General features: G+C 44.8%; 2 protein-coding genes across 2 annotated transcripts; both read right to left on the reverse strand.

Moving 5' to 3' along the window:
- Positions 1–967: 967 nt before the first annotated feature.
- Positions 968–3981, reverse strand: LOC115177002 (zinc finger protein 629). The gene is made up of 3 exons (XM_029737436.1): positions 3748–3981; positions 3285–3462; positions 968–3144 (listed from the first exon to the last, which is right to left on the reverse strand). The coding sequence occupies exons 1-3, from the start codon at positions 3823–3825 to the stop codon at positions 1700–1702; spliced, it is 1701 nt and encodes a 566-aa protein (XP_029593296.1). The 5' UTR covers positions 3826–3981; the 3' UTR covers positions 968–1699.
- Positions 3982–4324: 343 nt separating this feature from the next.
- LOC115176644 (uncharacterized) lies at positions 4325–23130 on the reverse strand. Its single transcript, XM_029736780.1, has 4 exons — positions 22844–23130; positions 21482–22369; positions 7339–8321; positions 4325–7170 (listed from the first exon to the last, which is right to left on the reverse strand). Exons 2-4 carry the CDS (start codon positions 22362–22364, stop codon positions 5227–5229), a joined length of 3810 nt encoding a protein of 1269 aa, XP_029592640.1. The 5' UTR covers positions 22365–22369; positions 22844–23130; the 3' UTR covers positions 4325–5226.
- Positions 23131–23539: the final 409 nt, after the last annotated feature.

Raw genomic sequence — 23539 nt, forward strand, 5'->3', positions numbered from 1 at the left:
ATCAATACACAATCATAGAAAATAGAAAACCAACACAATCTCCAGTAAAAAGGTACACAATCAGCCTTTTGAACTGCCCTAGAGGCTACAGAATACCAAAGAAGGGAAGTTGGCCAAACAGAAGTTTCAATAGTTTCAGTGTGTGAAAAGAAATACCCTCGGCAACAGTAGCATTTGAAAATGGTGGAAGGAAACACAGATGTGTAGATCAGTGGTTCCCAACCCTTTCAGTAACTGGACCACCAACTGAATTGTTCTCTGCCCAGACTACCCCTCAAGCACAGGAGGTTGGTGGCACCTTCATTTGGGAGGATACGCTCATGATAATGGCTGGAGCGAAATGGTATCAAATACATCAAACAAATTATTTTCATGTGTTTGATGCCATTCCATTTACTCCGTCCCGGCCATTATTATGAGCCGTCCTCCCCTCAGCAGCCTCCACTGCTGAAGTGCCCCCTCGTGTGCATTTTACCAGTAGGCCTATGGTCACATGAGTCTTCTCAAGTACCCCCAGGGGTCCTAGTACCACTGATTGGGAACCACTGATCTAGAGAAAGGGTGTCAAACTCATTCCATAGAGGGCCTAGTGTCTGCAGGTTTTTGGTTTTTCCTTTCAATTAAGCCCTAGATAACCATGTGTGGGGAGTTCCTTACTAATTAGTGACCTTAATTCATAAATCAAGGACAAGGGAGCAGCTAAAACCCACAGACACTCGGACCTTCGTGGAATGAGTTTGACACCTGTAGCCTAGACAGACGAGCTTCAGTGCCTGTGTTTCTGCTGCTATGCTTCTAAATGTCCACTAGGTGGAGATCTGAAGCAATAGAAAACAGGTCAACAAACCATGTGTCTCCCGTGAAATGATCCTGATAAAAAAAAACTTCCAACAGTGAAGATATTGATCCTCAATAAAATCACTAAACCACTAACATATCAGTGGTCATGAAGTTTAGTACAGTGTGGTTTATGCAAATATATGTATTTTTTATGTACATGAATGATCTAATCTGAGATCAAAGGCACAATGAGCTAAATAGATAAACTGATATACACAAGTTTATACCGGCCTACAATATCAGATTCTATTACAAAATATAAATTACATAATGATGCTAAATACAACATAGCTTCACCTCTTCACTTACTTTTTATTTAACTAGGCAAGTCAGTTAAGAACAAATTCCTATTTACAATGACGGCCAAGCCCTCCCCTAACCCCAAACCCGGACGACACTGGGCCAATTGTGCGCCGCCCTATGGGACAATGTCTTACAGTGTCATACATTTGAGATTATGTTATCTGTGGATTTTGCCAAACCAGTAAAATAAATACAAAAATAATCAAAAGCTCTCAAATAATCATCTTTAGTAGCCTAATCATGGTACTTGGCTTTTAGACAAACAGAAAATTGGACTCCCAAAATGAAAAATTTGTGCATCTTTTAAAGTGGAAATTCAATCTCAAATAAGTAATATATCCCATTGACAGAGACAGTTTATTTTTCACTGTGGAATTAACTTTATCTTCTCACCTCCCTTCACCCCCATGCCTTTACATATTTATTTTCCTTGATGAGTGTCAAGCTTTTTGCCTCTTCTCACCTCTCCATTTTCCCCCCACCTCTCCCTTAGCCTTTGATCCAACAATGTACTGCATCAAGCTTCCATCTACCATCTCTCCCTCCTCTCTCTCTCTCACCCCTCCCCCCCAGTGTCCCCCAGGCCCTCCTCTTCTACCCCTTCTGTAGAGTAGTGCACCACAGTTTGGTGTTGGTTTCTGGAGGGAGCGTCCCCAAAAAGCAGCCCACAGTCCTCACAGGTGTACAGCTGAGCCCTCCCTTCCCTGCTACTGCCTGGTTCTGCTCTCCTGGAGGGGATCTTCACACCGCTAGACTGGAACTGGGGCTCTTTGTCTGAGGTTACAGTCGGACCTGACCCTGGAGGAGCAAGGAGAGACCCAGGGGAAAGGATTTTGGTCGGGGCAGGAGTAATTCTGGAGCTCACGTCAGTATGGGGGTTGTTGCGTATCCTGTTTGGATTGGCACTGGGGCGTCCCACAGTAGCTGAGCTGCCTAGACTCTGTCTCCTATGGGACCCACCGGCTCCTCCACCCCTGCCCATATCCGACACCATCCCATGGACAGTGCGCTGGTGGAAGCGGATGCCGGAGCGGTTGGAGAAGCCCTTCCCACAGAGGCTGCACACAAACGGCCGTTCCCCGGTGTGGATCCTTGTGTGGATCTTCAGTGCCCCCGACTGGGTGAAGCACTTCTCACACTGGGTGCAGCGGTAGGGCTTCTCACCTGTGTGGGTCCTTTGGTGGGCCCGGACCCCGGCCAGGTGGGGGAAGCCCCTCCCACAGTAGGTGCAGGCATAGGGTCTCTCCCCGGTGTGGATGCGCCGGTGGATCTTCAATGCTCCCGACTGGCTGAAGCTCTTGCCGCAGTCAGGGCATGAGTAGGGCCGGGCGCCGGTGTGTACGTTGAGGTGGATACGGAGGTTGGAGTGGGAGTTGAAGGCGCGCCCGCACTCGGTGCACAGGAAGCCGCCGGCCTTGTGAGCGTGCTGGGTGCGCTGGTGCTGTAGCAGCTGAGAGGGTCGGGGGAAGGAGGCTGAACAGTGCATGCATGGGTGTAGGGTGGGGGACACTAAGGTCACCCCTCCAACATGGTTCTGGGGGGGGGTGTGGCCCTGCTGGTCGCGGAAGAGCTGGTCGCAGGAGGGGAAGGAATGCTGGCAGGACAGGCAGGAGAAGGTGCCAGGGGCCAGGCCAGGGTGGGAGTGGTGGTGGGGCAGGCAGCTGGTAAGGGGGCAGTGGTGGTGGTAGTGGGTGAGCGTCTGGGAGAATGGAAAGTCTGCTGCCCCCTGTTGGTGGTGCAGTAGCTGGGTACAGGTCTGGAAGCCCCGGCGGCAGCAGAAACAAGGGAAGGTGGGGATTTGGGGCAGGGGGCTTGGTGAAGAAGTACCCTGGTTAGTGAGAGTGGTAGGGGCTGGGCTGGGGCTCTGGGTGCTGGTCTCCTTGTCCTGACTCTGGGGCTGACTGAGCTCTGGGCTGTAGGTGGTGCTGGGCTTTATGGTCTGGAAGGAGGAAGATGAGGAAGAGTAGGGGCAGCCAGGGCAAGTGCAGGTATGGTGCTGAGCTGTGTACAAGTTGGGGAAAAGACAAAAGCAAGGAAATACATTTATTATAAAGCCAGACAAGCCATTACCTACGAAAACAAAAGCGGTTTCCTTAGTATTTCCTGTCCTTTCCTATTACTCCACAATGTTCTCCACTCACCTTGTCCACTGATGTCTCCGTCTCTGGCCTCTCTAATGCTCTCTCCCTGGGCCTGGACCTGTCTGGGCTGGGCTGGGCCTGGGGCTGCTGGTGGGGCGTCTTTTAGTCCCAGAGCCCCCCCAGAGACCATCAGGTCTCCAATGAACTGGTGCATCTCCAACCAGGAGCATGGGTCATGCTGGGTGGGGAAATGAAGAGGGAGGATAGGTGTCAATTGTAAATAGCAATGTGATTGCTTATACTACAACATCATATTTAATTAGTGATTTACATAAGATTAGCAATAGTTTTAACATCAGTTTAACAAATATTTCAACTGTATTATAGATTTTTTTTTACAATAATTACAATTTTAATCCAAGCTGCTTTTTGGTTCCTTTTTTATTGTGGATACAAATAGGCTACACAATAATATTCTCACTTCTTCAAAATATGCATTTTATTGACAGGCCTATATACTTACGTTCACAGCTAACTTGTCTTTGTCCATGTAGAATAATGGTGTAGTTATACGAAGTTTTTGCCGTCTGTTCCGTTTCATCAGCCTACATTGCTCGAAGCAAGAGAAAGGAATTTGCGGTACGTAACCGAACCGTTTTCCGATCGAGAACGAAGGGGATATCTATTGCAAACTGTTGTGTTCTTACGCCAGCCACATTTACGCCAGCCTACTACTGTTATCATCTTCGCCGGATTTGACAGACAAATTATTTCCGGGCCTTCTGACCATGTGACAATATTTGTAGTCTTTTCTTCAACCGAGCTCTTTGCTGTGCGCATTTGCACAATCCAACTGTCTCGAGGATGTAGACCTATATAATTACAGACCTACCTGCTTCAAGTGCATAATTTATTAACGTTTCAAAATGCAACACTGGAATTATGGATTACAACACTTTGGTTAAATGTTAGAAATCTTAGTATAACAGAATCTATCAGTGTGTTTAAAACGAGATAAACACTGATCATAGTGCCTTCCTGCTTCCTCTAAGAGTTCTGTTTTGGTCAATGAAAGAAGGCTTTCCAAAAAAAACCCTCCATACCATTCCAATACGTTGATCTTTATTTGTATCCTTTAAGATCCCAATTTCAGAACAGAATATTTTAAAACTCTACAAAACACTGCAACCATTCAGTTGAAGTAAGACATTCAACGTGATAGAAAAAAGATATTCATGTCAATTCAACATTATAATTGGACAGCACATACATTTTCTTGCATATTTTACCCATTCTGGAACTCAAATCAAACAAAAACCGAGCTGTTGAGAAACATTTCTCAGAAAGTTGACAGTACATTCAATCCTGGCTCCCAAACACTCCCCATCAGTACCTGAATAAGAAACCTTTGCGACTGAAGTCCCATACAGCAGCTTATATAGAATAGAAACTACAAAAATTACAATGACATTCAATTGAAGACTAACTAGACAACCTATAACAAAAAACCCAAATAAGTTATGTTGGTATAGTCAAATAGATATGGAGTGTTTGGAAAGGTGTGCGGTAACACTGGAAGAAGTGCATGATCCTATTGCCAACATACGCAACTACTGTAACATCGAAAACAGCCATTATTTACCCTAATCTCAATCTCTTGCCACACAGTAAGCAGCTAACAACAAGGATTGTTAGCTAGCTCACTAAGCACTAGCAGGTACATTAAACATAGACATAGTAAGTCTTCAATAGCTAGCAAAAAATTATTGGAATACAGGAAAGCAACCAAATCCCGAGGGCAAATTAATGTAGAGGCATGGTTTATAAAAATCACCACTAATCCACAAAATGTGTTGCTATTATAATTTAATAACAAGCCTAGTATGAATTGTTTTACATTAGGCTTGGTTATGTTGTCCTCTGTTTCTCGGACCATTAAAAAGCAGCCTAATTAACATTGTTGTCAGCAAACCTATTTTTCACTCTGTCTAAAGTACTGCCCTTATAATAAACAGTCACGTAGGGATCTAGGCTTTTCCCTTGTCCTTAGTGACCTTCGTCTTTTACATGGTGGTGAGGAGGGAGGAGAGGGGATGGGAGAGGAGGGGAGCTGTGTCTCTGGGTTATGGGCTGTGGGTTCATCAACAGGGGTGTCAGTCTCCTCCGTTCCATCCTCCTCCCCTTTCCTCTCCTCCGTTCCATCCTCCTCCTCCGATCCATCCTTATCCACTTTCCTCTGCTCCGATCTGTCCTTCTGCTCCGATCCATCCTTTTGCTCTTTCCTCTCCTCCGATCCATCCTTATCCACTTTCCTCTCCTCCAATCCATCCTTATCCACTTTCCTCTGCTCCGATCTGTCCTTCTGCTCCGATCCATCCTTCTGCTCTTTCCTCTCCTCCGATCCATCCTTATCCGCTATCCTCTCCTCCGATCCATCCTTATCCGCTATCCTCTCCTCCGATCCATCCTTCTGCTCCGATCCATCCTTCTGCTCTTTCCTCTCCTCCGTTCCATCCTTCTCGCCACCCTCAAGCTCCTCCTCTACACGGTCTCCTTCCACATTCCTCTCCTCTGCATCACGATTGGCTGTGTTCCCTCCATTCAACCTCAAGTCGAGCACACAGCCTGGGGTGCCCCCATCCCATCTCAAGTCCAGCCCCACGTCTGGCTCCATCTTCCTGTTCAATGCTGTCAGCGGGCTGTACGAACAGAAGTCTGAGCTCTGTGTTCCACTGTCAGCCTCTAGAGACAGTGGTTCCTGCTTTATATGGACTAAGCCCCGAAGCATTTTGGAGTGCAAAGAGCTGACTGACTCGATTTTCAGCTGATTCACTAGATCCACTTTGGCAGTGTTCTTCAAAGGTTCTGTCTGTTTGACGGTCAGGAGCCGCAGTGTTGACGTGACTCCCAGCTTTGGTGCCTTCTTCATTTGAGACTGCGCTGTTCCATCATCTCTGCTGTCATTTTGCCTGTCTTCAGCTCCACTCCCTTCTCCATTTTCCCCCTTCTGAGCCATAGCCTCCATTTTAGAATCCTCCCCTGGCTCCCTCTTACTCTGAAAGACTATCTCCTTTTTATCACCTGTTAAACTTGTGAATAGTTCTTCCTCAGTCTCGTCTGCAAACCCAGGGTCTCTCGGTTCAGTCTTGACTACAAGGTTAGCAGGAGGAGTGGAGCAAGTCGACTTGTTAGACAGATCAAGAGGTAGTATATTAGCAGGCTCCTGTTCGTAGTCAGCTGTCTTTAAGGCCAGATCCAGCGGAGCATCAGAGGAGTAGCGCCGGTTTGCCTCTGCTATGAGGCTCAGACCCGGCTCAGAGGTGAAGCTGGACTGGCACAGCACCGGAGGAAGGGCTGCTGGATTTGGTGCTGGGTTGAATATCTTCCACTGGGGCTGGGTGCCTGAGAGGGCTGGGAACTGGGGGGTGGAGGATGGGCCAGAGAGGCCAGAGGCCAGAGGGGTGTTGGCAGGGACAAACATGACCAAGGACACCCCAGGAGGAGGCTGTTTGTCCAGGCTGAGCTTCCACAGCCCCTTGGTGGGTTGGTCAGGGCTCACTACACGGACAGCAGTGGTGTTAGGGATTCCCATTGTGACTCCGGCAGGGGCAGAGCCTGGCATTCTCACTGGGGTAGAAGCAGGGACTCCCATAGTGACTCTGGCAGGGGCAGAGCCTGGCATTCTCACTGGGGTAGAAGCAGGGACTCCCATAGTGACTCTGGCAGGGGCAGAGCCTGGCATTCTCACTGGGGTAGAAGCAGGGATTCCCATTGTGACTCCGGCAGGGGCAGAGCCTGACATTCTCACCAGAGTAGGAAGTGGTGCTGACGCTTGTCTCTCTGGTTTCTTCACAGGAGCAGAGACAGGGAGATAACTTGGAGCGAGCTGGGCTAGGGGTTTGGAAAGAGCAGCAGGGGCGTCCTTCCGTGGTTTCTTTGGAGCCATCTGCAAAGAGAGAGTTACAACAGTGAACAGAGAACTACTTGTACCCTTCTCTATCCAATCCAACTTAAATCAAAATAATCTGAAAATACTTCTTCCAAAGAGCCATATACAGTGACAAACATATATCAGTATATTTCAACAGTTCTTAGGGGGGTAACCCATACTCACCACAGGAGGGGGTTTGCGTCCACAGTCCTTGAGGTGGCTCTCGTAACCCTGCTGGTGAGGGAAGCCCAGGCCGCAGTTCTTACACAGACAGGGCCTCGACCCTGCGTGGCCCCCCATGTGTGACATCAGCATCAAGGCCGAGCGGAAGCCCTTGCCGCACTCGGAGCAGGTCATCACCCTCTGGTGGGCCCCGGCGTGATTCTTCAGCTCGTCAGCCGTGGAGAAGGCCTGGCCACACTCCATACAGCGGATCTCATCCCCCTTGGTCCCCTGCTGGCCCCAGCAGCCCGTCTCCCTTTTGTGCCTCTGGAAGTCGTTGTGGCTCTGGAAGACGCCCAGGCATGCCACGCAGTGGAGCCGCTCCGGCTCACACTCGTGCTTACGGTAGAGCCTGGCCAGGCGGAAATGTGCGCGGCACTGGATGCAGGTGTAAGGCAGCAGGCCCAGGTGGGAGAAGCTGTGCTTGAGGAGGGCATTCTTGCGGCTGAATTTCATGGGGCAGTCGGTGCAGCGATAGCTGCGGACACAGCCCCGCTCCTTGTGGCGGCGGAGAGAGCGGCGCAGGCGGAAGCGGCGACAGCACTGCAGACACACGTGGTCCGCCAGCTCGCGCTTGTGCTCCTCCAGGTGCTCCTCACACTTGGTCAGGCAGGTGAAGATGCGCTTGCATGCGTCACACTCATAAAACTCCTTCTCAAAGTGGGACTTGGCTAGGTGGTCCTTCAAACCCTGCTCAGAATCGAAGCCCTTCAGGCAAACACGGCAGCGGAGCTGTACGGGTGGGACTGAGGTCTGGGGCTGGGCGTGCGTCCGCAGGTGGGAGCGGTAGTTGGCCAGCTGACAGAAGCGCTTCCCACACTCAGCACACCAGTATGGGCGTGCCCCTGTGTGCAGGTTCATGTGCTCCTGGAGCTGGAAGCTGGAGGAAAGGACAAGGTCACAAACGCTACAGCGGTGTTCGCCTGAACCTCCAGGCTCTGCTTCTGTAAGGCAGAGGGAGAAGGGTGTTAAAGGTACAGCAGTCAAAACGTTTTTCAGGAAATGTATGGTATTTGGATGAAACCAGATCAAAGTAGGATACCTAAAGTATAAAAAAATGACTGTTGCTTCTACATTGATAAAGTTTGATCATAAAGTTACTGGTCCCCTCCCCAATGTCAAACACCAGGATTCAAGAGGCGGGAATATTAATATCACATCACAAAATCTCAAATTTGAATACACCAATGGTACGGTCATATTCTCTTACCTCGTTTAAATAAGTACCGCCTTGTAACCAACAATTGCAGAAGGGTGTTCGCAGAGGGGCGTGGTTTACATAACTAGGTAGCTAGTCTACTGGTGCCAAAATTTGACTGCACTGTGTCAGCAAATACAGTATAATTAGAGGTTTCCCCTATTCGTCTAAGGAAAAGATACTTAGAGGTTTCTGCTTTCATCTGTGTCTTGTGTTAGCTAGTAGCTGGCTAGCTAGGTCTTCAGACAGCATGAAACAAAAGCGGGGGAAGGGTTGCCAAAAACTCAGACGCAGTTGTCGTCATTACATCAAGAGACATGCCAAATGGAAGATTCATACACACTTCTTGACATTGATAGCAGAGGTGTGGACTCGAGTCACATGCTGTACAGCTAGCTATAGGATCGGATGCAGTGCAAACATGCAGCTCCAAAAATGTTTGGCGATCAAGAATATTAACTGTTTACTTTGCAAGCTCACCAGCAATGGGGCTTCAAGCAACAATTACTAGCATAGTCCTACTGGTCTCTTGGCATGTCAAAATTGCTTGAAATTAATAATTTACTTGTATTTGGAATTTGTTAAAATGAATAATTACATAATCAAAATATGTTAGAGACAAAATAATGAAGAAAAGGGCTGTCTGGTAGCCTCAATAAATAGACAAAGACTTGTAGTTGAACAAGTCATTACATGAACAGATGGGTTTTTTACTTGATGTGCGACTCGACTAGCTCTATAAATGCACGACTTGGACTTGACCCAACCCGTTCTACTTCGGACTCAACTTGAGAATCGGACCTTGAGACTTGCAACCCGAATAATAATGACTTGGTCCCACCTCTGACTGACAGTCATGACATATGAACATTGTCTGGTAGTCAATAGACTGAGTGTACAAAACATTAAGAACACCTTCCTTATATTGAGTTGCTCTCAGAACAGCCTCCTCTCGTCAGGACATGGACTCTACAAGATGTCCAAATGGTTCCACAGGGATGCTGGCCCATGTTGACTCCAATGCTTCCCACAGTTGTGTCAAGTTGTCTGGATGTCCTTTGGGTGGTGGACCATTCTTGATACACAGGGGATACTGTTGAGCATAACAAACTCAGCAGCGCTGCAGTTCTTGACACACACCGGTGCGCCTGGCACCTACTACTATATCCCGTTGTAAAGGCACTTCAATCTTTTGTCTCGCCCATTCAACCTCTGAATGGCACACACACAAAATCCATGTCTCAATTGGCCAGTGAGACCAGTGGAGGAAAAAATAAAAAACGCATAATTATCAGCTTCCTTTCAGTCAGCGTGTAAAACTGCTTCGCCAGGACAAATATATACACATTCCCTTTTTTCTTCAAACATTAATATCTCGTCGCCTATTGAAACCTGGACTTCCTACTTTACTCGTAACATTACTATCCTTTACTTGCGTTGAAAAATATTTGTCACAACTATGTCAGAATTTCCTTGACTGCCTGGTAGGGAAGAGTGGGGGAAATGTTTGGAAAGTTGCACGTTCAGTATTAGTATGGGGAGACCATGGGAAATTGTAACAGCCTTGATATATATATATATATATATATATAGTAGACATGTTTGCGCAGTGGGGAACCTATTGGAACTTCAGTGTGTTACAGGCTTTTGATGCTGAAAGGACAGCAACCGTAATACCAGCACATGTAGGAGAGTGCACTTTTTGTAAAACACAAAAGGGTAAGTAGTGTAGTGGAGGCTATACGCAGGTATAAACCCTATACCCACTTTTCTTTCAGTGGGCATTGCCTACACTCACTTATTAATCCCCACTGATATGTATCAAAGTAGTGTAGTGGAGGTGTACGACTAACAATTATGCAGTACAATAAAGAAAATAATGTAAAGTAGCCTACACAATCGCAAAGCATGTTAAATATATCCACATGCACGCCACTCACAGCCTAGTTTCAGCAGAATATCATCAACAGGAAGCAAGAGCGAACAGCTCTCAACTGGTTGTTGCATGGAGCAGCTCACAGAAGAATGACATCGGTAGCCAGTAGAGTTGGTAGGAAAGAAGGTTAAACATATCTACCAATAAAGGGGGAAATGGGTATGTAAACAAGGTATTGAAAAAGTTTGGTCCGAAGTCTTGGTTAGTAAGCTATTAGCGATGAAACTGGCTCTCATGAGGACCGCCACAGGAAAGGAAAAACCAGAGTTACCTCTGCTGCAGAGGATAAGTTCATTTAAAAAAAAAAAATATTTCACCTTTATTTAACCAGGTAGGCCAGTTGAGAACAAGTTCTCATTTACCAACTCTTTTCTCTGTATACATAAATGATGTCGCTCTTGCTGCTGGTGAATCTCTGATCCACCTCTACGCAGACGACACCATTCTGTATACTTCTGGCCCTTCTTTGGACACTGTGTTAACAACCCTCCAGACGAGCTTCAATGCCATTCAACTCTCCTTCCGTGGTCTCCAACTGCTCCTAAACACAAGTAAAACTAAATGCATGCTCTTCAACCGATCGCTGCCTGCACCTGCCCGCCCATCCAGCATAACTTCTCTGGACGGTTCTAACTTAGAATTTGTGGACAACTACAAATACCTAGGTGTCTGGTTAGACTGTAAACTCTCCTTCCAGACTCACATCAATCATCTCCAATCCAAAGTGAAATCTAGAATTGGCTTCCTATTTCGCAACAAAGCATCCTTCACTCATGCTGCCAAACATACCCTCGTAAAACTGACCATCCTACCAATCCTCGACTTCGGCGATGTCATTTACAAAATAGCCTCCAATACCCTACTCAACAAGCTGGATGCAGTCTATCACAGTGCCATCCGTTTTGTCACCAAAGCCCCATATACAACCCACCACTGCGACCTGTATGCTCTCGTTGGCTGGCCTTCACTTCATAATCGTCGCCAAACACATTGGCTCCAGGTCATCTACAAGACCCTGCTAGGTAAAGTCCCCCCTTATCTCCACTCACTGGTCACCATAGCAGCACCCACCTGTAGCACGCGCTCCAGCAGGTATATCTCTCTGGTCACCCCTAAAGCCAACTCCTCCTTTGGTCGTCTCTCCTTCCAGTTCTCAGCTGCCAATGACTGGAACGAACTACAAAAATCTCTAAAACTGGAAACACTTATCTCCCTCACTAGCTTTAAGCACCAGCTGTCAGAGCAGCTCACAGATCTCTGCACCTGTACATAGCCCATCTTTAATTGAGCCCAAACTACTACCTTTTCCCCTACTGTATTTATTTATTTTATTTATTTTATTTATTTTGCTCCTTTGCACCATATTATTTATATTTTAACTTTTAACTTTCTTCAAACTACAAATCTACCATTCCAGTGTTTTTCTTGCCATACTTTATTTACTTTGCCACCATGGCATTTTTTTGCCTTTACCTCCATTATCTCACATCATTTGCTCACATTGAATATAGTCTTATTTTTTTCTACTGCATCATTGATTGTATGTTGTTTTACTCCATGTGTAACTCTGTGTTTTTGTATGTTGTCGAACTGCTTTGCTTTATCTTGGCCAGGTCGCAATTGTAAATGAGAACTTGTTCTCAACTTGCCTACCTGGTTAAATAAAGGTGAAATAAAATAAAATAAAAGATTTACAACTGTGACCTGGCCAAGATAAAGCAAAGCAGTGCGACAAAAACAACAGTTACACATGGGATAAACAATCGTACAGTCAATAACACAATAGAAAAATCTGTATACAGTGGTGCATATGAAGTAAGGAGGTAAGGCAATAAATAGGCCAATAGTGGCGAAGTAATTACAATGTAGCAATTTACACGGGAGTGATATATGTGCAGATGAGGATGTGCAGGTAGAAATACTGGTGTGCAAAATAGCAGAAAAACAAAAATGCGGATGATGTAGGTAGTTGGTTGGATTGGCTATTTACAGATGGGCTGTGTACAGCTGCAGCGATCGGTAAGCTGCTCTGACAGCGGACGCTTATAGTTAGTGAGGGAGATATGTCTCCAACTTCAGTGATTTTTGCAGTTCGTTCCAGTCATTGGCAGCAGAGAACTGGAAGGAAAGGCGGCCAAAAGAGGTGTTGGCTTTGGGTATGACCAGTGAGATATACCTGCTGGAGCACGTGCTACGGGTGGGTGTTGCTATGGTGACCCGTGAGCTGAGATAAGGCAGAGCTTTACCTAGGACTTATAGAGAGTATACAGGTCGTAGTGGTGGGTAGTATATGGGGCTTTGGTGACAAAATGGATGGCACTGTGATAGACTGTATTCAATTTGCTGAGTAGAGTGTTGGAGGCTATTTTGTAAATGACATCGCCGAAGTAGGATAGTCAATTTTACGAGGGTATGTTTGGCAGCATGAGTGAAGGAGGCTTTGTGCGAAATAGGAAGCCGATTCTAGATTTAATTTTTGGATTGGAGATGCTGAATATGAGTCTGGAAGGAGAGTTTACAGTCTAGCCAGACACCTAGGTATTTATAGTTGTCCACATATTCTAAGTCAGAACCGTCCAGAGTAGTGAAGCTAGTTGGGCGGGCGGATAGCGATCGGTTGAAGAGCACGCATTTAGTTTTACTAGCATTTAAGAGCAGTTGGAGGCCACGGAAGGAGTGTTGTATCGCGTGGAAGCCAGAGTTACCAGCCTCAGATATTGCAGCCCAAATAAATGCTTCACAGAGTTCAAGTAACAGACACATATCAACATCAACTGTTCAGAGGAGACTACGTGAAACAGGCCTTCATGGTCAAATTGCTGCAAAGAAACCACTACTAAAGGACACCAATAATAATTGCTTGGGCCAAGAAACACGAGCAATGGACATTAGACCGGTGGAAATCTGTCCTTTGGTCTGAAGAGTCCAAAGATTGAGATTTTTGGTTCCAACCGCCGTGTCTTTGTCAGACGCAGAATAGGTGAATAGATGATCTCCGCATGTGTGGTTCCAACCGTGAAGCATGGAGGAGTAGGTGTGCTGGTGCTTTGCTGGTCAATTGGAGGTGTACCTGTGGATGTATTTCAAGGCCTGCCTTCAAACTCAGTGCCTCTTTGCTTGACATCATGGGAAAATCTAAAGAAATCAGCCAAGACCTCAGAGGGGAAAAAAAGTCTGGTTGATCCTTGTGAGCAATTTCCAAGCGCCTGAAGGTACCACGTTCATCTGTACAAACAATAGTACGCAAGCATAAACACCATGGGACCACGCAGCCATCATACCGCTCAGGAAAGAGACACGTTCTGTCTCCTAGAGATGAACGTACTTTGGTGCGGAAATTGAAAATCAATCCCAGAACAACAGAAAAGGACCTTGTGAAGATTCTGGAGGAAAGAGGTACAAAAGTATCTATATCCACAGGCAAAAGAGTCCTATATCAACATAACCTGAAAGGCCGCTCAGCAAGGAAGAAGCCACTGCTCCAAAACTGCCATAAAAAAGCCAGACTACAGTTTGCAACTGCACATGGGGACAAAGATCGTACTTTCTGGAGAAATGTCCTCTGGTCTGATGAAAGAAAAATAGAACTGTTTGGCCATAATGACCATCTTTATGTTTGGAGGAAAAAGGGGGAGGCTTGTAAGCCGAAGAACACCATCCCAATCGTGAAGCACGGGGGTAGCAGCATCATGTTGTGGGGGTGCTTTGCTGCAGGAGGGACTGGTGCACTTCACAAAATAGATGGCATCATGAGGAAGGGAAATTATGTGGATATATTGAATAACATCTCAAGACATCAGTCAGGAAGTTAAAGATTGTCCATTTGGAAGACCCATTTGCGACCATTGACCCCAAGCATACTTCCAAAGTTGTTGCAAAATGGCTTAAGGACAACAAAGTCAAATTCACCTAACTTATTGTGGGAAGCTTGTGGAAGGCTACCCAAAATGTTTGACCCAAGTTAAACAATTTAAAGGCAATGCTACCAAATACTAATTTGGTAGCATTTGGTAGCATTCTGACCCACTGGGAATGTGATTAAAGAAATAAAAGCTGAAATAAATCATTCTATTGTTCTGACATTTCACATTACCTAAGACAGGGAATCACCTAAGACAGGGAATTTTTACTAAGATTAAATGTTTAAATGTCAGGAATTGTGAAAAACTGAGTTGAAATGTATTTGGCTAAGGTGTACGTAAACTTCAGACTTCAACGGTATATTAACACACACACACACACACACACACACGTTTGAGGTCACTTAGAAATGTCCTTGTTTTTGAAAGAAAAGCTTTTTTTTCCATTAAAATAACATGAAATTGATCAGAAATACAGTGTAGACATTGTTAATGTTGTAAATGACTACTGTAGCTGGAAACGGCAGATTTTTTATGGAATATCTACATAGGTGTACAGAGGCCCATAATCAGCAACCAATGGCACGTTGTGTTAGCTAATCCAAGTTTATCATTTTAAAAAGGCTAATTGAGCATTAGGAAACCCTTGTGCAATTATGTTAGCACAGCTGAAAACTGTTGTGCTCATTAAAGAAGCAATACAACTGGCCTTCTTTATACTAGTTGAGTATCTGGAGCATCAGCATTTGTGGGTTCGATTACAGGCTCAAAATGGCCAGAAACAATTACTTTCTTCTGAAACTCGTCAGTCTATTCTTATTCTGAGAAATGAAGGCTATTCCATGCGAGAAAATGCCAAGAAATTGAAGATCTAGCACAACACTGTACTTCTCCCTTCATAGAACAGCGCAAACTGGCTCTAACCAAAATAGAAAGAGGAGTGGGAGGCCCCGGTGCACAACTGAGCAAGAGGACAAGTACATTAGAGTGTCTAGTTTGAGAAACAGACGCATCACAAGTCCTCAACTGAAGGCTTCATTAAATAGTATCCGCAAAACCCCAGTGTCAACGTCAACAGTGAAGAGGCAACTCTGGGATGCTGGCCTTCTACACAGAGTCCCTCTTTCCAGTGTCTGTGTTCTTTTGCCTATCTTTTATTTTTATTGGCCAGTCTGATATAGCTTTTTCTTTGCAACTCTGCCTAGAAGGCCAGAATCCCAGAGTCGCCTCTTCACTGTTGACGTTGAGACTTGTGTTTTGCGGGTACTATTTAATGAAGCTGCCAGTTGAGCTAACACAACGTGCCATTGGAACACAGGAGTGATGGTTGCTGATAATGGGCCTCTGTACGCCAATGTAGATATTCCTTTTTTTATTAAAAAAAAAATCAGTTTCCAGCTACAATAGTCATTTACAAAATTAACAATGTCTACACTGTATTTCTGATCAATTTGAAGTTATTTTAAATGGACAATTTTGTTTTAGCTTTTCTTTCAAAAACAAGGAAATGTCTAAGTGAGCCCAAACTTTTTAACGGTAGTAGAAAGTAATATTTATATATATATATATATATATATATATATATATATATATATATATATATATATATATATATACACATATATATAAATAAATAAAAACACACACACACACACACACACACACACAGCCTTTGGAAAGTATTCAAAACCCCTTGACTTCTCATTTTGTTACGTCGCAGCTTTATTCTAAAATTGATTGAATAGTTTTTTTTCCCGCCTCATCAATCTATACACAACACCCCATAATGACAAACAGGTTTAGACATTTTCGCTAATTTATGAAAAATAAACACATTTACATAAGTATTCAGACTCTTTACTCAGTACTTTGTTGAAGCACATTTAGCAGCGATTAGAGCATCGAGTTTTCTTGGGTATGACGCTACTATGACGCTATAAGCCTGGCACACATATTTCGGAAGTTTCTCCCATTCTTCTCTGGAGATCCTCTCAAGCTGTCAGGTTGGATGGGGAGCGATGCTGCACAGCTATTTTCAGGTCTCTCCAGAGATGTTTGATCGTGTTCAAGTCCGGGCTCTGGCTGGGGCACTCAAGGACATTCAGAGACTTGTCCCGCAACCACTCCTGCGTTGCCTTGACTGTGTGCTTAGGGTCATTGTCCTGTTGGAAGGTGAACCTTCGCCCCAGTCTGAGGTGCTGGAGCAGGTTTTCACTATGCTTCACAGTAGGGTTTCCTCCAGACGTGACACTTGGCATTCAGGCCAAAGAGCTCAATCTTGGTTTCATCAGACCAGAGAATTATGTTTTCATGGTCTGAGAGTCTTTAGGTGGCTTTTGGCAATCTACAAGCGGGAGTGCCTTCTACTGAGGAATTGCTTCCGTCTGGCCTCTCTGCCATAAAGACCTGATTGGTGGAGGCCTGCAGAGATGTTTGTCCTTCTGGAAGGTTCTCCCATCTCCACAGAGGAACTCTGGAGCTCTGTCAGAGTGACCATCAGGTTCTTGGTCACGGAGGCCCTTCTCCCACGAACTGAGCAATTCGGCCGGGCGGCCAGCTCTAGGAAGAGTCTTGGTGGTTCCAAACTTCTTCCATTTAGGAATGATGGAGGCCACTGTGTTCTTGGGAACATTCAATGCTGCAGAATCTTTTTTGGTACCCTTCCCCAGATCTGTGCCTCGACACAATCCTGTCTCGGAGCTCTATGGACAATTCCTTTGACCTCATGGCTTGGTTTTTGCTCTGACATGCACTGTCAACTGTGGGACCTTATATAGACAGGTGTGTGCCTTTCCAAATCATGTCCAATTAATTTACATTTACCACAGGTCGACTCCAATCATGTTGTAGAAACAGCTCAAGGATTTTCAATGGAAACAGGATGCACCTGAGCTCAATTGAGTTTTACGAATGCATTGTATACAGTGCCTTCAAAAAGTATTCACACCGCTCAACATTTTCCACATTTTGTTTCGTTACAGCCTGAATTAAAAATGTATAAAATGTTGATTTTGTGTCACTGATCTACACACGGTACCCCATAATGTCAAAGTGGAATTATGTTTTTATAAATCTTTACAAATTAATAGAAAATGAAAATCTGAAATGTCTTGAGTCAATCAGTATTCAACCCTTTTGTTATGGCAAGTTCAGGAGTAAAAATGTGCTTAACAAGTCACATAATAAGTTGCATGGACTCCCTGTGTGCAATAAGCGTTTAACATGATTTTTAAAAGACTGCCCCATCGCTGTACCCCACATACAACTATCTGTAAGGTCCCTCAGTCGAGTTGTGAATTTCAAGCACAGATTCAACCAAAGTCCAGGTAGGTTTGTACAATGATACGCATCAGTAGAATGAAGAAACTAACTTCCCAGGGATCTATGACTCGTGATGATAGTTTGAGCATGTTGCAGTTATTAATTACATTTTAGATGGTGTATCAATACGCCCAGTAACTACAAAGATAAAGGCACCCTTACTAACTCAGTCGCCGGAGAGGAAGGAAACCGCTCAGGGATTTCACCACGAGGCCAATGGTGATTTTAAAACAGAGTTTAATGGCTGTGATAGGAGAAAACTGAGGACGTATCAACAACGTTGTAGTACTCCACAATACTAACATAAAGTCATGGATTACAGGCAACATCCGCAATGAGCTAAAGGCTAGAGCTGCGGCTTTCAAGGAGTGGGATTCTAACCCGGAACCCGGAAGCTTATAAGAAATCCCACTATACCCTCCGACGTACCATCAAACAGGCAAAGCGTCAATACAGGACTAAGATCGAATCGTACTACACTGGCTCGGACGCCCATCGGATGTGGCAGGGCTTGCAAACCATTACAGACTACAATGGGAAGCACAGCCGAGTGCTGCCCAGTGACACAAGCCTACCAGACGAGCTAAACTACTTCTATGCTCGCTTCGAGGAAAATAACACTGAAACATGCATGAGAGCACCAGCTGTTCCGGAAGACTGTGTGATCACGCTCTCCGCAGCCGATGTGAGTAAGACCTTAAAACTGGTCAACATTCACAAGGCCGCAGGGCCAGACGGATTACCAGGACATGTACTGCGAGCATGCGCTGACCAACTGGCAAGTGTCTTCACTGTCATTTTCAACCTCTCCCTGTTCGAGTCTGTAATACCAACATGTTTTAAGCAGACACCATAGTGCCTGTGCCCAAGAACACTAAAGTAACCTGCCTAAATGACTACGGACCCGTAGCACTCACGTCTGTAGCCATGAAGTGCTTTGAAAGGCTGGTCATGGCTCACATCAATCAACACCACTATCCCAGAAACCCTAGACCCACTCCAATTTGCATACCGCCCCAACAGATCCACAGATGATGCAATCTTTATTGCACCCCACACCGCCCTTTCCCACCTTGACTACAGCTCAGCGTTCAACACCATAGTGCCCTCAAAGCTCATCAATAAGCTAAGGACCATGGGACTAAACACCTCCCTCCGCAACTGGATCCTGGACTTCCTGATGGGCCGCCCCCAGGTGACAAGAATAGGTAACACCACATCAGCCACGCTGATCCACAACACAGGGGCCCCTCAGGGGTGCGTGCTCAGTCCTGTCCTGTACTCCCTGTTCAACCATGACTGCTCGGCCAGGCACGACTCCAACACCATCATTAAGTTTGCCGATGGCACAACAGTGGTAGGCCTGATCACCGACAACGACGAGACAGCCTATAGGGAAGTCAGAGACCAGGCCGTGTGGTGCCAGGAAAACAACCTCTCCCTCAACGTGATCAAGACAAAGGAGATGATTGTGGACAACAGGAAAAAGAGGACCGAACAGGCACTCATTATCATTGACAGGGCTGCAGTGGAGCAGGTTGAGTGCATCAAGCTCCTTGGTGTCCACATCCCCAACAAACTAACATGGTCCAAGCACACCAAGACTGTCATGAAAAGGGCACAACAAAACCTTTTCCCCTCAGGAGACTGAAAAGATTTGGCATGGGTTCTCAGATCCTCAAAAGGTTCTACAGCTGCACCATCGAGAGCATCCTGACTGGTTGCATCACTGCCTGGTATGGCAACTGCTCGGCCTCCGACCGCAAGGCACTACAGAGGGTAGTGCGAACGGCCCAGTACTGGGGCCAAGCTTCCTGCCATCCAGGACCTCTATACCAGGCGTTGTCAGAGGAAGGCCCTAAAAACTGTCAAAGACTCCAGCCACCCTAGTCAGACTGTTCTCTCTGTTACCGCACGGCAAGCAGTCCAAGAGGTTTCTAAACAGCTTCTATCCCCAAGCCATAAGACCCCTGAACATCTAATCAAATGGCTACCCAGACTATTTGCATTGCCCCCCCCTTCTTTTACACCACTGCTACTCTCTGCTGTTATCATCTATGCATAGTGACTTTAATAACTTTACCTACATGTACATATTACCTCAACTAACCGGTGCCCCCGCACATTGCCTGTGTACCCCCCTGTATATAGTCTCACTATTGTTATTTTAATGCTGCTCTTTAATTACTTGTTACTTTTATTTATTATTCTTATCCATATTTGTTTAAACTGCATTCTTGGTTAGGGGCTTGTAAGTAAGCATTTCAATGTGAAGTCTACACCGGTTGTATTCGGCGCATGTGACTAATACAATTTGATTTGATAAATGACACAGTGAAAAGAAGGAAGCATGTACAGAATACAGGTTTCCTGTTTGCAATAAGGCACTAAAGTAATACTGCAAAAAAAATTGCTAAGAAATTAACTTTTTTTACCTCAATACAAAGCGTTATGTTTGGGGAAAATCCAACACAACACATCACTGAGCACCACCCTTCACATTTTCAAGCATGGTGGTGGCTGCATCATGTTATGGGTATGCTTGTCATCAGCAAGGACTGTGACGTTTTTTGGGGGGGATAAAAAGAAACGGAATAGAGCTAAGCACAGGCAAAATCCTACAGGAATACTTGGTTCAGTTTGCTGTCCAACAGACACTGGGAGACAAATTCATCCACCAGCAGGACAATTACCTAAAACACAAGGCCAAATATACACGAGTTGCTTACCAAAACAACACTGAATGTTCTTGGGTGGCCTAGTTACATTTTTTACTTAAAACTGTCTTGAAAATCAACGGCAAGACTTTAAAATGGCTGTCTAGCAATGATCAACAACCAATTTGCCCCAGAATATTATTAAAAAGAATAAATGGGCAAAGATTGCACAATCCAGGTGTGCAAAGCTCTTAGAGACAAAGCTCTTTAATCCCTGCCAAAGGTGACTAACATGTATTGACTCAGGGGATGAATTCATATATAATCAAGATAGTGTTTTATTTTCCATCAAACATGTTTTGTGTAGATTGTTGACAAAAAAATTACAATGAAATCCATTTTAATCCCACTTTGTAACACAACAAAATGTGGAAAAAGTCAAGGGGTATGAATACTTTCTGAAAGTACTATATATGTAATGAAAAGTACCCAGACCTCCCCTTGGAAAGTGAACTGAAATTGTCCAAGTTAATCTAGCTAGCTCACTTGATAAACAGTGCTGACAATTCTATTTGGGCTAGCTAGCTGAATTATACAGCCAACATGTTTTATATATTGATGCTGTTACAATAACCAAACAGTTGGATACATTTTTTTTGTGAAAACATTATGTGATGTATGACAGGATTGAATGTTGCATGCAAATTTCAATGTTGTTTTAGTTGCTTTTTGCATCAGCAAATTTGCTTGAGACAATCTCACTGCAACCATGTTGCTTGACATCAGTGTTTAAAAAAAACTTCAATCAAGGTGAGCTCCTCACCCACTCAGCCTACTAGCTCCCGGCCCACTCAGTCTGTCTTTTCAGACTTCCTGGTAGTTTGACATAAGAGAAAACATATTTTACAGAAATTTTGAGCATTTTTAATCATGGGGAAAAAAATGATGGTTGACGTTTTAGTCACTCAAAAGGGTATTTTACAATGGAATCAGAATGACTGTTTGGGAGCTTTAACAACCAACATGAATAGGAAACAAGCATAGACATGTACTTTAACAGATGTGAACTTACAACTGCTTTAAGCTAAAAAAAAATGTTTCACAATAAGGTATGATTTGAGCTGAAGCCTACCTGGGTCCAGTTCCTCCTCCTCCTCCTCCTCTTCATCATCATCCTCATTCTCAGAAACCTCACTGTCATCTGTTTCCTCAGAATCCTCCTCTAAACTCTTTGCAACTTCTGCTTCTTTCTCTTTCAGTCCTTGCACTTTCCCATCATCGAAAACACCTTTCCCTCCATTTCTCCCTCCTATTCCCTCTCCAATATTTTCTCCTGGTTCTTCTTCCTCAGTGACCGCCCTTCCTGGCTTCCCTGTGTTTACAGGTTTTGGAGTGGTCTGAAACATTGCAGTCTGGTCTGCAAGCAGCAGCTTGGAATCATTTTTAATGGTTCTTAAGTGTTCAACAGGGGGAGTGGAAGGAGCTGGTACAGTAGTCAACACAGTACCAGCTCCAGCCCGAGACACAGATATCAAGACAGTTTTAGTTATTTTGGGGGTTTGGTGAAGGCTATTGCTTTGACCACTTACTAAACTCTTGGGTAGCAATATGGGACTAACAGGCCGTGAAGTGTGTGCCACTACCACCGGTTTGTGTGTAGAAGGAGGGGGTGGGCAGAGTATTGTCAGTATCTCTGGGGGCCCAGAGGGACTTGGGGTTACTGTAATGTGAGGGCCAGTCTGTGAGGCAACCTGCTGTACTGTAGAAGCAGTCTGTGAGGCTACAGAAACCAGCTGATCTACACCAACCAGTTCTGGGTCCACAGCTGTAGGGGTGAGTGCAGCAGGAGGAGGCAGCGAGGAACTGGGGATTTGGAGGTTGGCCAGGGGTCCAGGGGAGATATTGTTAGAGGCTGAAGGCGATGGTGTCTCCTTCACACAGGTCATTTCTCTGGGCTGCAAGATGTCAGGGAACCCTAGTTCTGTCAGCTGGATATCGATGGTGAAGTCTGACATGCTGCCTGTGAGACAAACACAATCGATTGATGTAATTCTCTAATGCCACCATTTCAGGATCAGAACAAACGCCATCAGAATTATGTACAGTAAGACCAGACCATAATACAATTCCAATGTCACTAAAAGTAAGTGCCATTAGAAAACAAAAATGTTGAATGCTTTTATGCTAATGTTGGCAGAAAACAGCTAAGACAATGTATTATGTTTGACACTGATTCTGAAATATAGAAAACGTAACTAGCCATTTTCAAGCAAGTGCAGTGAGCAGGCAGAATACATGAATGTACTGACTGTGACGGCAACATTCACCATGTTAACTTTGAATTGTAGCTAGCTAACGGTAGCTAGTTATTTAGCCAATCTAATTAAAATCATATGCACAAAATGCCCCACGTCAATAAAAACGACCTAACTACGATAACTATTGACAGAATAAGCAGGTAAATTATGACGACATAAGGACTTCCGCAGCTCACCTCAGCTCTGCTTGCAACAGTGAAGATGGCTAATTTTCAGAAGCTCCACCTGGACAGAAACACCTTGTGGCCATGGAGGCATGCGCTCTTCACTGTCCGAAAAGTATCCAGAAACTATCTTATGTGATTGATCTGTGATACTGTATAACGCTTGTTGCACAAGGTTACTATCTCGCCTAAATATGGGTTAAAACAATGTGTTTAATTTATTTTGTAACACACAATTTGTTGTAATTGAATCACTTACAAACCGCGACCGATCTGCTTCCGTCTTCTACAACAACAATGGGACAAAAACATCTGGCCCTTTACACACTTAATGACACCTACTGTCGTGGAGGGGTATTACAACAACAAATTATATGTGACTCATTAAGCAGACGCTCTATTCCAGAGTGATTTACAGGAGAAATTAGGGTTAAAAGTGCCTTGCTCAAGGGCACATTGCCAGATTTTTCACCAAGTGGGCTCAGGATTCGAACCAGCGACCTTTCAGTTACTGGACAACACTCTTAACCACTAGGCTATCTGCCTGACCTGTGAATGGAACTTTACACTGAGTGTGAAAGTGCATACAACTACAGGGGGGACATTTAATGGCAGAACATATTTTTTTATTATTTGTGTGTATAAAATTATGATTTCACATATTCTCAACATCTTTTAAAATAAGAATGTGCCTCCTGTTTTCTGAAC

Source organism: Salmo trutta, chromosome 37 (genome assembly GCF_901001165.1).
Source record: "Salmo trutta chromosome 37, fSalTru1.1, whole genome shotgun sequence".
Classification (NCBI taxonomy): domain Eukaryota; kingdom Metazoa; phylum Chordata; class Actinopteri; order Salmoniformes; family Salmonidae; genus Salmo; species Salmo trutta.

Coding starts and splice junctions, on each gene's coding strand:
- LOC115177002 (XM_029737436.1), bottom strand. CDS start 3,825: ATGAAACGGAACAGACGGCAAAAACTTCGTATAACTACACCATTATTC. Junction 3,463..3,747: donor AAGACAAGTTAGCTGTGAAC/GTAAGTATATAG, acceptor TTCCCCACCCAG/CATGACCCATGCTCCTGGTT. Junction 3,145..3,284: donor CGGAGACATCAGTGGACAAG/GTGAGTGGAGAA, acceptor ACTTGTACACAG/CTCAGCACCATACCTGCACT.
- LOC115176644 (XM_029736780.1), bottom strand. CDS start 22,364: ATGTCAGACTTCACCATCGATATCCAGCTGACAGAACTAGGGTTCCCT. Junction 8,322..21,481: donor GGAGGAGGAACTGGACCCAG/GTAGGCTTCAGC, acceptor TCTGCCTTACAG/AAGCAGAGCCTGGAGGTTCA. Junction 7,171..7,338: donor GACGCAAACCCCCTCCTGTG/GTGAGTATGGGT, acceptor CTCTCTTTGCAG/ATGGCTCCAAAGAAACCACG.